Source organism: Oncorhynchus keta, chromosome 29, assembly GCF_023373465.1.
Source record: "Oncorhynchus keta strain PuntledgeMale-10-30-2019 chromosome 29, Oket_V2, whole genome shotgun sequence".
Lineage (NCBI taxonomy): Eukaryota > Metazoa > Chordata > Actinopteri > Salmoniformes > Salmonidae > Oncorhynchus > Oncorhynchus keta.
In genome coordinates, this window is record NC_068449.1 from 51,398,105 (window position 1) to 51,413,443 (window position 15,339).

At 42.9% G+C, this 15,339-nt stretch overlaps 1 protein-coding gene across 1 annotated transcript in view; it reads left to right on the forward strand.

Annotated features, from left to right (window-relative positions):
• LOC118374006 (lipopolysaccharide-responsive and beige-like anchor protein) overlaps nucleotides 1-15,339 on the forward strand; it is a 217,715-nt gene that overhangs the window by 93,692 nt on the left and 108,684 nt on the right. Inside the window, exons 14-22 of the mRNA XM_052485235.1 lie at nucleotides 295-463; nucleotides 895-974; nucleotides 1,116-1,178; nucleotides 2,097-2,194; nucleotides 2,998-3,090; nucleotides 4,781-4,889; nucleotides 5,892-5,973; nucleotides 8,488-8,611; nucleotides 9,338-9,530. Coding sequence (XP_052341195.1) covers nucleotides 295-463; nucleotides 895-974; nucleotides 1,116-1,178; nucleotides 2,097-2,194; nucleotides 2,998-3,090; nucleotides 4,781-4,889; nucleotides 5,892-5,973; nucleotides 8,488-8,611; nucleotides 9,338-9,530 — 1,011 coding nt within the window. The remainder of the gene's footprint in view (nucleotides 1-294; nucleotides 464-894; nucleotides 975-1,115; nucleotides 1,179-2,096; nucleotides 2,195-2,997; nucleotides 3,091-4,780; nucleotides 4,890-5,891; nucleotides 5,974-8,487; nucleotides 8,612-9,337; nucleotides 9,531-15,339) is intronic.

Consider the following 15,339-nt stretch of genomic DNA (forward strand, 5'->3'; position numbering starts at 1 on the left):
CAAATCAAATCACATGCGCTGAATGTAGACCTTACAGTGAAATGCTTACTTACAAGCCCTTAACAAACAATGCAGTTTTAAGAAAAATAAGTTATAGTAAAAAATAGATAAAAAAAAAAAATATACATATATTTAATAATAATATATGAAGTAACAAATAATTAAAGAGTTGTAGTAAAATATCAATAGCGAGGCTATATACAGGGGGTACCGGTACAGAGTCAATGTGTGGGGGCATCGGTTAGTCGACTGTATGTGTTCTTACGTACGTGTGTGTGTGCATTCACCCCTCAGGTGCAGTTGGTGTTGTACACTTACCTGTCCACCGAGTTCATCAGCACGGTGACCATCTACAACGCCATCCGCAGGGTGGGCACGGTGCTGCAGGTCATGCACACGCTCAAGTACTACTACTGGGTCGTCAACCCCCAGGACCGCAGCGGAGTCACGCCCAAGGGCCTCGGTAAGAGAACACACACATGCCTCCCTACACACACACACACACACACCTCACTCTTTCATATTTCCACTAACACACACTTTTCTACACACACTGATACAGACGGGTACCTCTCCTCCCCCAGACCAGAGTTGCTGTAGTGTTGACATGGAAGTTGAGCAGCACGCTGCTTTTGCTGTGTGGACCTGGGTCCATCATCCAGTCCTTTGTGTCCCCTGCAGAATGTGCTTTCCTGTCCTCCTTGTACCTCTATGTTGTCTGCTAAACCTAGAATAAACATTTTGTATTGTCTACCTACAGCTGTGCGCTCTGCATCGCGTCCTAAATAACATCCTTTTGAAAACAGACCTTCTCTAATGACTTTCTGCGTGTGTCTGTCTGTGTGTCTGTCTGTGTGTCTGTCGTTGTGTGTCTGTCGTTGTGTGTCTGTGTAGACGGTCCGAGACCCAATCAGAAGGAGATCCACTCTCTCAGAGCCTTTCTGCTGCTGTTTGTGAAACAACTCATAATGAAGGTTAGTTTGTGTATGTAATGAGAATCTTGTTTGATATTCAAAATAATGTATATATATTTCGCCTTTTTGCACCTAATGTTAATCTCCAATAACTATGATCGGTGAAAAGTTAGATTTATATTCTGTACTCTCTATTTTCAGGATTACGGAGTGAAGGAAGATGAGCTTCAGAGTATTCTCAACTACCTGCTCACCATGCATGAGGTGACAACTAAAAAAATCATGCAAAATATCATGTCTTATACGGTGCACTACTTTTATACGATAGATACTTTATTGTTAAAACGAGTATGCATCTGCACCATGCAGTGTCCACTCTCCAATAATTCCTGTTCGTTCTTACTCGATGCTCTTTACAGTTTTCAGGTATAAAACTGCCCACTAGGTGGCACTCTAAGCCAACATCTCCTGCCTCCCAGACCCTCTCTCCTCTCTGCTATAGATAGACAGACCAATCACACTGTGCCGGGGAACCGACCAGGCTCTTTTGAACCGTTGCCCAGTTTCACCAAGCCCTCCCTCTCACAGAAGCCTCTGTGTTTACACTGCAGTGATGCATAAAGAAATGATGGTGCTGTAAAACAAGCAGGAATGATCCCTGCAGGAACAAGGGGATTAACTGCTCTCCTTCAGGAGCTCTGCAGTCTTCTGTGGATTGTTCATTCATCAGATCATTCTGTTGTTTCCATGTATTATTCATTCCGTCAACATTCGTTATCAACGACTAATGATCTGTTTCCGTAGATAATCAATGGTTTGATCTTTGATGTTGTGTGTCACCAATTAATCAATAATTAGTGCGAAAATAAACAGTATTAATTATTGCACTTACATGGTCAATGCCTGTGTTTGTGGGTACTCTGCATCCATGTGGGTGTCTGTAGAGTAGGGTGTGTTTTGGTGTCTGCTTCATGATGATACATGGCGTAACAGCACACCCACTAGCCACACACTATTCATCTCTCGTTGGGTTGCATGACTCCACAGTGAAAGGCGATGCTAATTGCGAGCCCATTAGCACGCGCACACACACTATTTATCATATTGCTAATAATGCTAACAACAGGGCCTCCTCCTTGGTCTGATTCATTCAATTCAGTACAACTGTATTTATTTTCCCAGGACGACAATCTAATGGATGTGCTTCAGCTGCTGGTGGCTCTGATGTCGGAGCATCACGGCTCCATGGTGCAGGCCTTTGATCAGCGCAACGGAGTACGGTGAGCTTCAGGAATAGAATGACCCGGCGCCCATCATAGAGCTCCAATGGGAGTGCCCGTTCCAGTCGTTTGACCTCTATGACGGTACTGTAACTATAACGTCATCTCCCGTGGCAACGGGTGGCGCACACTCCACCACAGGCCCTGCGGCCTCTGAGAACAAGATCGCTGTGATGTGAGCCTACTTTGTGTTTGCCGTCGAAATGGTACCGTGTTACATTTGTAGTGCCGGAGACGGTACCCTATTTCCTGTATAATAGTGCACTACTTTTAACCAGAGGCTATAAAGGGACTAGGCTGCCATTTCAGATGTGCCCTTATGGTTCTGTTTGTTTCATGAAGCCAAAATGAAGCCAGATGACACCGAGGCCAATACAGATGGTTTACTGGCTTCATTTGATCCTTTATCTGCAGGACTATTGACATTCGGCGACGATGGCGCACAAGATTTATGTAGCTTATTTAGTCACCCTGTTTGCATTCTCTGTCACAGGGGTTAAATGTAGTGTGTCAATGTCTGGGCTGGTGTCTGATATAGGCCCACTTTAAAAGCTTCTGGAAATCTTTTTGCCATTTTGGGTGCCTTGTCATTTTACTCATAAAGGCTCCAACCGCCTCTATTTTACTACCCAAGTAGATGTCCTGTATAGTAGGTTCACAAAGCAGATATAATCTGTCATGAAGTGATTCTGTAAATGTTTGGTTCTGATACACTCTTTTAGGTTTTATAATTTGAGAAACTGTTAAATTTGCTTAAATATGTGACATTAGTTATTCGTGTGTTTTTCTTTGTTTCTGTACAGGGCCATTTACAAGCTGCTGGCTTCCAACAGTGAAGGAATCAGAGTTCAGGCACTCAAAGTCTTGGGCTACTTCCTCAAACACTTGCCCGCTAAGTAAGAACTCTTGTGTTGCTGTTACTTACCTTGTACTCTTGTCTGTAGGATATTATTAAGAGTTGTCCGTACGTTTGGTCGCATAAAAGCACTTAATTCTGCCGTGGACATTAAATGTATATTTGTTCCAGATTAAAGGACTCAGTTAGACTCAGTCATTGATGTAATTATTCCTATTCTATAGTCATTTACCTTCAGGCAGCCAAAAGTGTTTTCAATTCAAAATGGCCTCTCCTCAGTTATATAATCCCATCATGGAGATGAGTATCTACAGAGAAAAGGGTCTCATTCAGGTGGAGGTCGATATCTAATCCTCGTTCAGCCTGGTAGTAAAATGAATAGCTGCTATTAAAGCCCCTTCTATTTCTCTCTCTTTGGAGAGTAAATTGCCTCTAGTTGTGTAGAAGTGTTTTAGATAACAAATTAGCCACTCGTAAGCCTCCTTTGGTTCAGCGACCAATTAAGATGTCAGAGTCGAAAGACAACAACCCAGGATGAAATACAGTGCAGGTCTCATTGAGGCTCTATTTCCAACTCTACTGATTCCTTTTTGATCTCCCAAACTTTTGATCAGTGGTAGTACATATTCCCCAGCCACAGCGTCAGCCTCATCTCCAGCATATCATCCCCTTCCTCAGCTCTAGCCTCATCCTCAGTCCCAGTGCCCCCCCAAAAAAATCACTTTTTGTTGTTACGTGAACACACCAGCTTTCAACTTTCTCTTGAAAGTTGGAATAGTAGAATTTCACAAGGTGCAATTTCTAAATTGGGTAGTGCATCATCAGTTTTCCTTGTCATGTCGTTCCCTGGCATACCTTAGAGAGCTATTTATAACTTGGCAGAAATGTCCAGATCAACTAGCCCATGTCAGCTACCATTTTTTAGCTAGGTGTTTTAGCCCATAGATGTTGTTGTAATGTCTTGAGTCACAGACATATCACATGAAAACACATTGGACATGCTTTAAAACTGCAACATTTGCTCTGCACCCCATTAAAAAAAAGTAAAATTGCAGGAAATACTCTTTAAATTTGCTACATTTTCTCTCCGCAGACGAGAGGTGACCAAACAGTTTGTCATAAACAGTACTTGTGCCCTTAGAAATCGACATGGGCATGCGTGCGTGTGTAGAGGATGTTCCCTAATGCTGGAAGGGGGACCTGAGAGAAAAAGTCTTAGACTCTTTGCTGTCTGACTAATACCATCTTTATCATCCCAGAATATGTACAGATGCGTGATACTCAGAGATGAAAGCTCTGAGGGATACTTGTCTTTGAAGGGTCCTGACAGGCCTCTGCAGGGTTGCTTTTTTTCATGTCTTTCAACTGTGTTCAAATGTGTTCTGATGCACTGGTAAACTTACACAAGCGGCGGTTCACAAACATTCATAGTCCGTGACTCACCCTATGGCTTCGGGAATTTTCCTTGTCTGTCCTCAACCAGTCCTTGACCGACAGCCCAAAATGGAATATGTACTGCCCAACATTTTGGAAACGTTGCTTGCTATACCATACAATGGTGCCAATTTAATGCTTTTGTTAATTTATAGTTAACTGTCAAGTTACATTTTTTGCATGTAATTAAGTGCAACACGATACACTAATACACTGTGTGGATACAGGGATCAATGTGCTGGTACCAAATGTCAATGGATACTCACTGACCGTTTGACCCTTGACCTTTGTTCCAGGAGGAAGTCAGAGGTCATGCTGGGTCACGGGCTCTTCTCCCTGCTCAACGAGCGACTGATGCTCCACTCCAACCAGTTCAGCATGACAACCTACAACGTGCTCTTCGAGGTCAGTTAGTCCCTCCCTCGTCTCTTCCTTGCCGTGTATGTGTAGGAGAGTCTATAAGAAAATGTAGTAGTTGACATACGAAGCTATTTTCTCTTTGCCTCCCCCATAAATCCGAATACTAACTGCCCTCCATTTTGTATTTGCATTGGCTGATGATTTCCATCACTGTATTAGTTCAGTTATACATGCACTGATTACACATTAATTAATTCTGAGAACACATTATTTAGATTAGAAGTGTGTTTTCTGAGTTAACACTTTTATAGTTTGTTTGATTAAGTTGTATAGAAGGTGTAGTTAAACTCTAGTTTTCCTGTGGCCTGCGTCAGCTCTAGCTATTCTCCTTCTGTCTGGACCTGAATGGCGTATCCCTTCTGAAAACATTGCAGTCCGTTTTGAATCATGATGTTCTATTATTACCCATTGGTAATAACTTAACTCAAACGATGGTCATTTGTGTTAATGTATCTATGTTATAATGGCATACCAAGACTTTTGATGGACATTAATGCACACTATATTAAACTCCACAGGAATCACGGACCGGTTGTATGTGACCTTGTAAATGACGTATTTTGACACACAGAAATATATGGGATTGACAGGAGACACTGGGGGAATTTCATGTATTCCTCCTCTGATGTTACTGTGAGATATTGCCGTCTATTCGATTCGTCACTGATTCTTGTTACCTATTTCTTCTGTAAGGACTTGAACACATACGAACATATGTGGATTTCTATATGGCCCAATGTACCTCTTCCCTGGTGCTGTTAGTATGAGCTATAGATGCAGAAAGTATTTATGTAAATCTCATATCTCCCTTTTCTGTGCAGATCCTGGTTGAACTGAATACGTGTGACTGTGGAATTGCAATGTGGAACTCATGTACTTCTTGGTGCTATGAGCTATAGATTCACATAAAAGTATTTATGTCTCTCCTCTATTTCTCCCTTTTCTTTTCTCCCCTCGTCTCTACTTTCTCCCTCTCCTTCTCCGTAGATCCTGACCGAGCAGATCTGCACTCAAGTGATCCATAAACAGCATCCGGACCCCGACTCCAATGTGAAGATTGTCAACCCGCGTGAGTCACCCCTCGGCATCCCACCACTAAATAAATCACCTTAACCTACCGTTGCATGCTTGACCAGACCTAGAGAGCCTCCTCTCCCTTACGGCCGCTGCCACTGTTATATACTGGCCAACAAATGTGGAGCATAAATTGAGGCTCAAAAACTATACTACTCAAACGGTATGTGATCATATACGATTAGGCTAATAGTGGTCGTGTTGGGCTATAAGATTCAGCTGGTACATTTTAAGTCCATTTTTATTTGATTTTATATATAATAAAAAAGAGTAGCTATTGAGAGAAAAAAACCTACTTAATGAAATGATATTGTGACAGTATATTTAAAAAAATATATATGTTTCACAGCAAATTAAAGTTGTGAAATATCAGTTTTATTCAGTTGACGTTCACACAACAGCTGAAGTGGAACTGAATAAAATGAGTGCATCGTTAAAGACCTCATGAAATCAACACCAGGCCCTGCGGCATTATATAATGTGAATAAGAAGCCTTTTCCTACTTTTGAAACTCAATTATCATTTTTCAAAAGTAGGTATTTGATCCATCCGGGAAATGACGCAACAAGCTTACATGGCAACTTAATATTTCATTAAGTTGATACACTATTGCATTATGTGGTATTTTTAACAAGAGTTTAGAGGAACAGGAATGTATAGTTCAAAATGTATCTCACAGACCATTTTACAGTTTTTCTTGGCAATTAGAAACATTTAAAAAATGATGTTTGCATTATGACTCTGTCTTCTGCAAAGGGTTTCTCATTTGATGTTTATCTTTTTAATATTCTGATAATGTACACATACAGTCATTTAAAGTAATACTCCCAGAGATGTAGCTGTTTCCTTTTACTACCAGTGGCATATTTTTCTATACATGCCTCATTAAGAGGGACAACGTCCATGCTTAGTTTCTGTTTGATGCAACGTAACAAGCCCATAGCAACCTCATTGCTTTGATCAAAGTACTTGTCTCATCCTGTCCTCGTCTAGTATTTTCAGACCATTACTTACCTCTAATTTCACATGCCAGCTCTCAAAACCTTTTCATATGTGGGAGAATCTACTTCCCCAGCTGTGGCGGAGAGGGGGAAAAGAACTGAGTCAGGCTGAAATCACAACCGAGGTTTACTTTAACCCTGCTCTAATCGTACAATTTAGCCTCATTTGTGTGTGTGTGTGTGTGTGGTTACACATCTCATAGTCACACATTGATTAGCAAAGGCCCTTTATTGTGGTAAAGGCATCCAGTCGTGTGCAGCGTAAAATAGAGACTATGTGCTTTTTGCATGTGAACTGAACACACTTTATGGGAGTTCTGAGCCATGGGAGCAACATGGAGTCTGTTTCTCCTTTACTGTAGCTGCCTGCGTTCTCTTCTTGATGTTATCTGCTCTGAAGCCTCAAAATGGGCCTGATTGCAGTCTTTAGTAACGTCAGAGCGAATCAAACAAACTAAGGAAGTACCGTTTCCCTTAAATTAACTCCATGGAAAGAACCCAAGACCAAACGGGGGGGGGAGACCCCATACTCACATCCCTCCATCCCCCAGTAACATGCAGAGGTCATTTTCTGGCAGTGAGAGTTCAGTGATTCATAATTTGATTGACTAAGTCTTATAGAAACAACAAACGTCTGGGCTGCGAGGGGTCCTTGTTGGTTACCATCGGTTACCACCAAGGTCCAAGACGACAAAGTGAAATCATACCCCCCTTCCTGACTCAAGCTAAATGGACACTGACATAGTCTATATAATTCATCTAACCAGCCAGTCTCTTTAGGTTAACTAAAGAAAGGGTTCCAGGAAGCCTGCATAGGACTTTGGCAGGCGTGGTACACACACACACACACACACACACACACACATCTCTGAGTTGAAACAATAGCAAACTATGTTTGATCGTTTCCACCACATAAATGTTGAGGTGTCTGCTGACAGTCAAATCAAGATGGCTTGTGACACAATGATTCACACATGTTGAGATGAATTGTCTGATTGTGTTGTTGAATTGTGGTCTGACTCTTACTCCCTCTGCAATTGATTTGTTTCATGGAAAGTGTGTTCATTTCAAAAATCCCTTATTATTTTTGCTATTTAGGATACACAATTTGAATCACTCATAGGGAGTAAAATGGTATTATTCAGTATCAATATTGTGATATTTTTCAAATGTTTTAAAATCAGTATGGTAGCATGTCACAATTTTCATACTACTTTCAAAACAATCAGAATTTATTTAAATGTATTAATTTATTTAAATGAATTCTCAGATTCTGTCTCTTGCTTAATCACTTCTTATTTGGTGCATCAGTATTAAAAACTCCTTATTTTAATGAAGATATTATACTATGACAGACAACAGTCTGTTCTCTGCATTCCTCTGCTGACCGTCTGTTCTGTACGACCCGAGTCAGTAACCCTGCAGGGAAAGTAGTGCGTCTGTGTACTAAACCGTGTCAGACACCGTAACGGGGCATTAACAGAACGTGTTTTCCTGTGTTTTGACAGAGGTCCTGAAGGTGATCGCTGCCCTGCTGAAGAACTCTCCCCTCTCCCCAGAGAGCATGGAGGTGCGCAGGGTCTTCCTGTCAGACATGATCAAACTGTTCAATAACAGCAAAGATAACAGGAGGTAAGGAACGTCTCAGCCCTGAAGTGTACTACCAAGTACACCACATTCTAGTACACTACATAGTACACTACATAGTACACTACGACAGGGTCTTCCTGTCAGACATGATCATGATCTGTTCAATAACAGCGTATATAACAGGAGTTAAGGAACGACTCAGCCCCGGAGTGGACTACTCTGCAATAGACTACCACTAAACAAGAACTGGGTTCAAATAGAATTTGAAATTATTCAAATACTTTGAGGTTTTGCTTGAGCCCGCCTGGAGTGCCAGGTGGGCGGAGCTTTGTAGTTTTGCGACTATTCCATTGGTTCAGTTGCGCCAGGCAACCTCAATCAAGCGCAATCAATCCACTCTAGGGAGTATTTGAAAGGAAACTAATACTATTTTAACCCAGGTCGGCACCAATATCACTTCAATACAGCCCTCTGGTTGAGTTCAGTACATGTTTTCCTGGCATACATCCCCTGTCCGATTACATCTCCCAGTTCCTCATGTTGGTGCCGTGCTGGGGCTTTACTGCAGTGAGGCCAACAAGCTTTGTCCTTCATATGATCAGAGTACAGGATGTTTTGAAGATGTGTGATATTGTGTATCTGTACACTACATGAGTGTGCTGTGTATGTAGAATTGTTTTCAAATGTTTGAGTTATGTTTGTGTGTATGCACGCACATGCAATACTGTTCCTTCGGAGCGCTCATATCTGTTTGTGTGTGTCTATCAGGAGCCTGCTGCAGTGCTCGGTGTGGCAGGATTGGATGCTCTCTCTGTGCTTCATCAACCCCAAGAGCAGTGAGGAGCAAAAGGTCACTGAGATGGTGTACGCCATCTTCCGCATCCTGCTCTATCACGCCATCAAGTACGAGTGGGGCGGCTGGCGCGTGTGGGTGGACACCCTGTCCATCACCCACTCCAAGGTCAGAGAGCTCATTAACCCCATCAGACGGTCAACCAAACTCTGTCTCACGGAGAGCACCAGGGCTTCTGGATAGGTTTCTATACGTCTCTGTGGATTGTCGACCCTTTCTCTTGCTCTTCCAATCTATTTGTTCTCTCTCTTCTCTTTTTAACTACGTCATTTTCTCTTTTTCATTATTTTGTGAACACACACACTCCCCGCTCTCATTCACTCTCCTCTTACTTTCTCTTACTTACTCTTACTTTCTTTTTCTTTAGCACTGAAATTAGACTCCACTCACCTCGCTGCCCTTTCTCCTACCTCAGCTTCTCCAGGAAGCTGTCAAGATCTATCTCAACTCTCTATCCAACCAGTCAGGGGCTTCCTTTTTTAAGTTGGATCCTGACATAATAACAGTCTCAGAGGAAATGTCCAAAGATCCCCCCTATCCTCAATGACCCACTCATAGATTAATAGTGACTGACTAACAGAAGTGCCTCTCTGTGCCCGTCAGATCGAGCCTGGTGGATATCTTGTGCTGATTATGATGTGAAAACGGCAGTGTGCTGGCTTAATGGAATCCGTTCTTTTTCCTCTTCCATCCCTTCTAGTCATTTATTTATGTATTGAGTTTCCCACTCTAGTTAAACATAAACTACCGGCTCTTCTTATTTCAGAAACTCAATTTTAAAAAAAGGCTGTTTAAAAATGAATTGTTGATATTGGATTACGGAGCCAGGTTCCAAGGCAGTGAAGTAATTTGGTCGGTGTCGGATTGTGGTGTGGGTGGCTTATTAAGCTTGGCATATTGGAGGTTGGTTGAGGGAAACTAGGCTTTTTTTTGTGTTGAGGTGGATGTCTGTGGAGTTCTGAGGATGTAGTGATGGATAAAGGCCACTAGGGGGCACAGTTACACCATTTGGCTCTTTCTCTCTCCTTAGGACTGAAGTTGGTTGGCTTGGTTGAACAGTATTTGCGAGACCAAAACCTCAAGCCTGTCCTTGTGTACCCAACCTAAAGGTTGTATGCGAAAAAATAACTGTGTCTCTAGTATCATATCTGACTGAAGGATTTCTCATATAATTGGTAAGGACAGTGCTGAGTAAATATGTAGTTGTGGAGACGTGGAAAAAAACAAAGAAAGCTACAAAATGACATCACCGCCAATTCTGGCTAGACTGTTCCAAATGGTTCTGCTGCCGTTTCTGCATTTTTGCCTTGGGCCTTTAAGTGTCTTATAGAGACAGGCATTTTTCAGTAATTTCCTTTTTGTGATGTAATTTTGTAATTTTGTACATAGACAAATGATAAGGACTATTTCACTTCAGAGTTTTACACAAGCTTAAACATCAAATCACGATTATTGCTTTCTACACTGTAGACTGTAGCAGTAAATACACAGCATTTATTCATGAGACCTTTAAGAAATGTCATTTTTTCCATGAAAGCACACCATGAATGATTCTTCACATATTTATTGATATATTGTATATTAAAGAATAGTTTTGCAGTAACATTACCCTTTTAAATTAGCTGGGAGCGGATGCGAAGACACATGTTAAAAGTCATAGGCTTGTCCAATTGACATCAGTCCTGTGCAGTAGAAAATAAACCCAAAGTGAGTGTTTATTTGTAAATAACACCTTGTGTGTTTAGGGTTGTGTGTCGCCCCGAGCTTATTGCTGTAGCACGTTGCACATGGCCACAATCACACGCTGCTCTGTAGTTTCACTTTACGACACTGCCATACCAGCCGCTGTGCAAAAAAGTGTGCGACTGAGTAGAGGAGTTGATCATTCTCTTCAGGACTGGACAGATGGTAATTGCCCTTTCCCATAATTGCACAAGATTAATGCTCTTGCTGCTTAGCTCTGTTTACAGTGCCCCAGCACTAATCTAAAAAACAGCAACACACACACACACACACACACACACACACACACACACACACACACACACACACACACACACACACACACACACACACACACACACACACACACACACACACACACACACACACACACACACACACACACACACACACAGAGGGACCCATGCAGTCTTTGAATTCGGTAGGTGCGGCGGGCACTAGCCATCCAGATACATGCATTTGCTATAAAAAAAAACCTGGAGAAACTCAATTGCAATTTTATTGTCCGGTTTGATAGATTTCCTGCCACCTCTGTAGCACCAGAGCTGTTTGTCACTGTTGCTCTCCTCCCACGGCTGCTTTGTGTGTGTGTGTGTGTGTGTGTGTGTGTGTGTGTGTGTGTGTGTGTGTGTGTGTGTGTGTGTGTGTGTGTGTCTACCACTCTCTCCCTCTACACACACACACATTGTCTCCTCCTTCGCTCTGAGGTTTCTAGAAAGCCTATTCTGAACACATTGAATATTCATCCTTAGCTGCACCTCAACAATCAGAGAAACAAGGCCTCATCAATTTAACCAGCCCACCGAGAGCATCCTGATAAATACAGACACGCGTTCAGAAGTATCTACATACTGTATACACACACCTTCTGCTATGCATCTAAGCCTCTATCCATTTCATTATTTATATGCCGTTTGGAACACATTGTGTATATTACGCAATTGAAAAGAAGTGCCTCTGTTTCTAATGTGAATTTTTATAAAAATTGATTAAATTAATTTATACATTTCCCACAAAAATAACATTGTTATTATACACTGAATCCCGTTTCACTGATGTATTACTTACATCATTATTACAGTGAAATCACCTCTGCCTCATGTAATCCTGCGCTTTTCAAATCTATAATTCTGGTTAAATAAGGTGATACTAGACATTTCACTTCAAGCCTCTTTTTAATCATAATGACCAAACCTGTACACGTCAGTGGTGGAGAAGACCGGGTTTTCATCCTGCATCAGTATTTACAGTAGTGGTGGAGAAGACCGGGTTTTCATCCTGCATCAGTATTTACAGTAGTGGTGGAGAAGACCGGGTTTTCATCCTGCATCAGTATTTACAGTAGTGGTGGAGAAGACCGGGTTTTCATCCTGCATCAGTATTTACAGTAGTGGTGGAAGACCGGGTTTCATCCGCATCAGTATTTACAGTAGTGGTGGAGAAGACCGGGTTTTCATCCCTGCATCAGTATTTACAGTAGTGGTGGAGAAGACCGGGTTTTCATCCTGCATCAGTATTTACAGTAGTGGTGGAGAAGACCGGGTTTCATCCCGCATCAGTATTTACAGTAGTGGTGGAGAAGACCGGGTTTTCATCCCGCATCAGTATTTACAGTAGTGGTGGAGAAGACCGGGTTTTCATCCTGCATCAGTATTTACAGTAGTGGTGGAGAAGACCGGGTTTTCATCCTGCATCAGTATTTACAGTAGTGGTGGAGAAGACCGGGTTTTCATCCCGCATCAGTATTTACAGTAGTGGTGGAGAAGACCGGGTTTTCATCCTGCATCAGTATTTACAGTAGTGGTGGAAGACCGGGTTTTCATCCTGCATCAGTATTTACAGTAGTGGTGGAGAAGACCGGGTTTCATCCCGCATCAGTATTTACAGTAGTGGTGGAAGACCGGGTTTTCATCCCGCATCAGTATTTACAGTAGTGGTGGAGAAGACCGGGTTTTCATCCCGCATCAGTATTTACAGTAGTGGTGGAGAAGACCGGGTTTTCATCCCGCATCAGTATTTACAGTAGTGGTGGAGAAGACCGGGTTTTCATCCCGCATCAGTATTTACAGTAGTGGTGGAGAAGACCGGGTTTTCATCCCGCATCAGTATTTACAGTAGTGGTGGAAGACCGGGTTTTCATCCTGCATCAGTATTTACAGTAGTGGTGGAGAAGACCGGGTTTTCATCCTGCATCAGTATTTACAGTAGTGGTGGAAGACCGGGTTTTCATCCCGCATCAGTATTTACAGTAGTGGTGGAGAAGACCGGGTTTTCATCCCGCATCAGTATTTACAGTAGTGGTGGAGAAGACCGGGTTTTCATCCCGCATCAGTATTTACAGTAGTGGTGGAGAAGACCGGGTTTTCATCCCGCATCAGTATTTACAGTAGTGGTGGAGAAGACCGGGTTTTCATCCCGCATCAGTATTTACAGTAGTGGTGGAGAAGACCGGGTTTTCATCCCGCATCAGTATTTACAGTAGTGGTGGAGAAGACCGGGTTTTCATCCCGCATCAGTATTTACAGTAGTGGTGGAGAAGACCGGGTTTTCATCCCGCATCAGTATTTACAGTAGTGGTGGAGAAGACCGGGTTTTCATCCCGCATCAGTATTTACAGTAGTGGTGGAGAAGACCGGGTTTTCATCCCGCATCAGTATTTACAGTAGTGGTGGAGAAGACCGGGTTTTCATCCTGCATCAGTATTTACAGTAGTGGTGGAGAAGACCGGGTTTTCATCCTGCATCAGTATTTACAGTAGTGGTGGAGAAGACCGGGTTTTCATCCGCATCAGTATTTACAGTAGTGGTGGAGAAGACCGGGTTTTCATCCCGCATCAGTATTTACAGTAGTGGTGGAGAAGACCGGGTTTTCATCCCGCATCAGTATTTACAGTAGTGGTGGAGAAGACCGGGTTTTCATCCCGCATCAGTATTTACAGTAGTGGTGGAGAAGACCGGGTTTTCATCCCGCATCAGTATTTACAGTAGTGGTGGAGAAGACCGGGTTTTCATCCCGCATCAGTATTTACAGTAGTGGTGGAGAAGACCGGGTTTTCATCCCGCATCAGTATTTACAGTAGTGGTGGAGAAGACCGGGTTTTCATCCCGCATCAGTATTTACAGTAGTGGTGGAGAAGACCGGGTTTTCATCCCGCATCAGTATTTACAGTAGTGGTGGAGAAGACCGGGTTTTCATCCCGCATCAGTATTTACAGTAGTGGCGGAGAAGACCGGGTTTTCATCCCGCATCAGTATTTACAGTAGTGGCGGAGAAGACCGGGTTTTCATCCCGCATCAGTATTTACAGTAGTGGCGGAGAAGACCGGGTTTTCATCCCGCATCAGTATTTACAGTAGTGGCGGAGAAGACCGGGTTTTCATCCCGCATCAGTATTTACAGTAGTGGCGGGAAGACCGGGTTTTCATCCGCATCAGTATTTACAGTAGTGGCGGAGAAGACCGGGTTTTCATCCCGCATCAGTATTTACAGTAGTGGCGGAGAAGACCGGGTTTTCATCCCGCATCAGTATTTACAGTAGTGGCGGAGAAGACCGGGTTTTCATCCCGCATCAGTATTTACAGTAGTGGCGGAGAAGACCGGGTTTTCATCCCGCATCAGTATTTACAGTAGTGGCGGAGAAGACCGGGTTTTCATCCCGCATCAGTATTTACAGTAGTGGTGGAGAAGACCGGGTTTCATCCCGCATCAGTATTTACAGTAGTGGTGGGAAGACCGGGTTTTCATCCCGCATCAGTATTTACAGTAGTGGTGGAAGACCGGGTTTTCATCCCGCATCAGTATTTACAGTAGTGGTGGAGAAGACCGGGTTTTCATCCCGCATCAGTATTTACAGTAGTGGTGGAGAAGACCGGGTTTTCATCCCCATCAGTATTTACAGTAGTGGTGGAGAAGACCGGGTTTTCATCCTGCATCAGTATTTACAGTAGTGGTGGAGAAGATCGGGTTTTCATCCTCCATCAGTATTTACAGTAGTGGTGGAGAAGATCGGGTTTTCATCCTCCATCAGTATTTACAGTAGTGGTGGAGAAGACCGGGTTTTCATCCTCCATCAGTATTTACAGTAGTGGTGGGAAGACCGGGTTTCATCCTCCATCCGTATTTACAGTAGTGGTGGAGAAGACCGGGTTTTCATCCCGCATCAGCATTTACAGTAG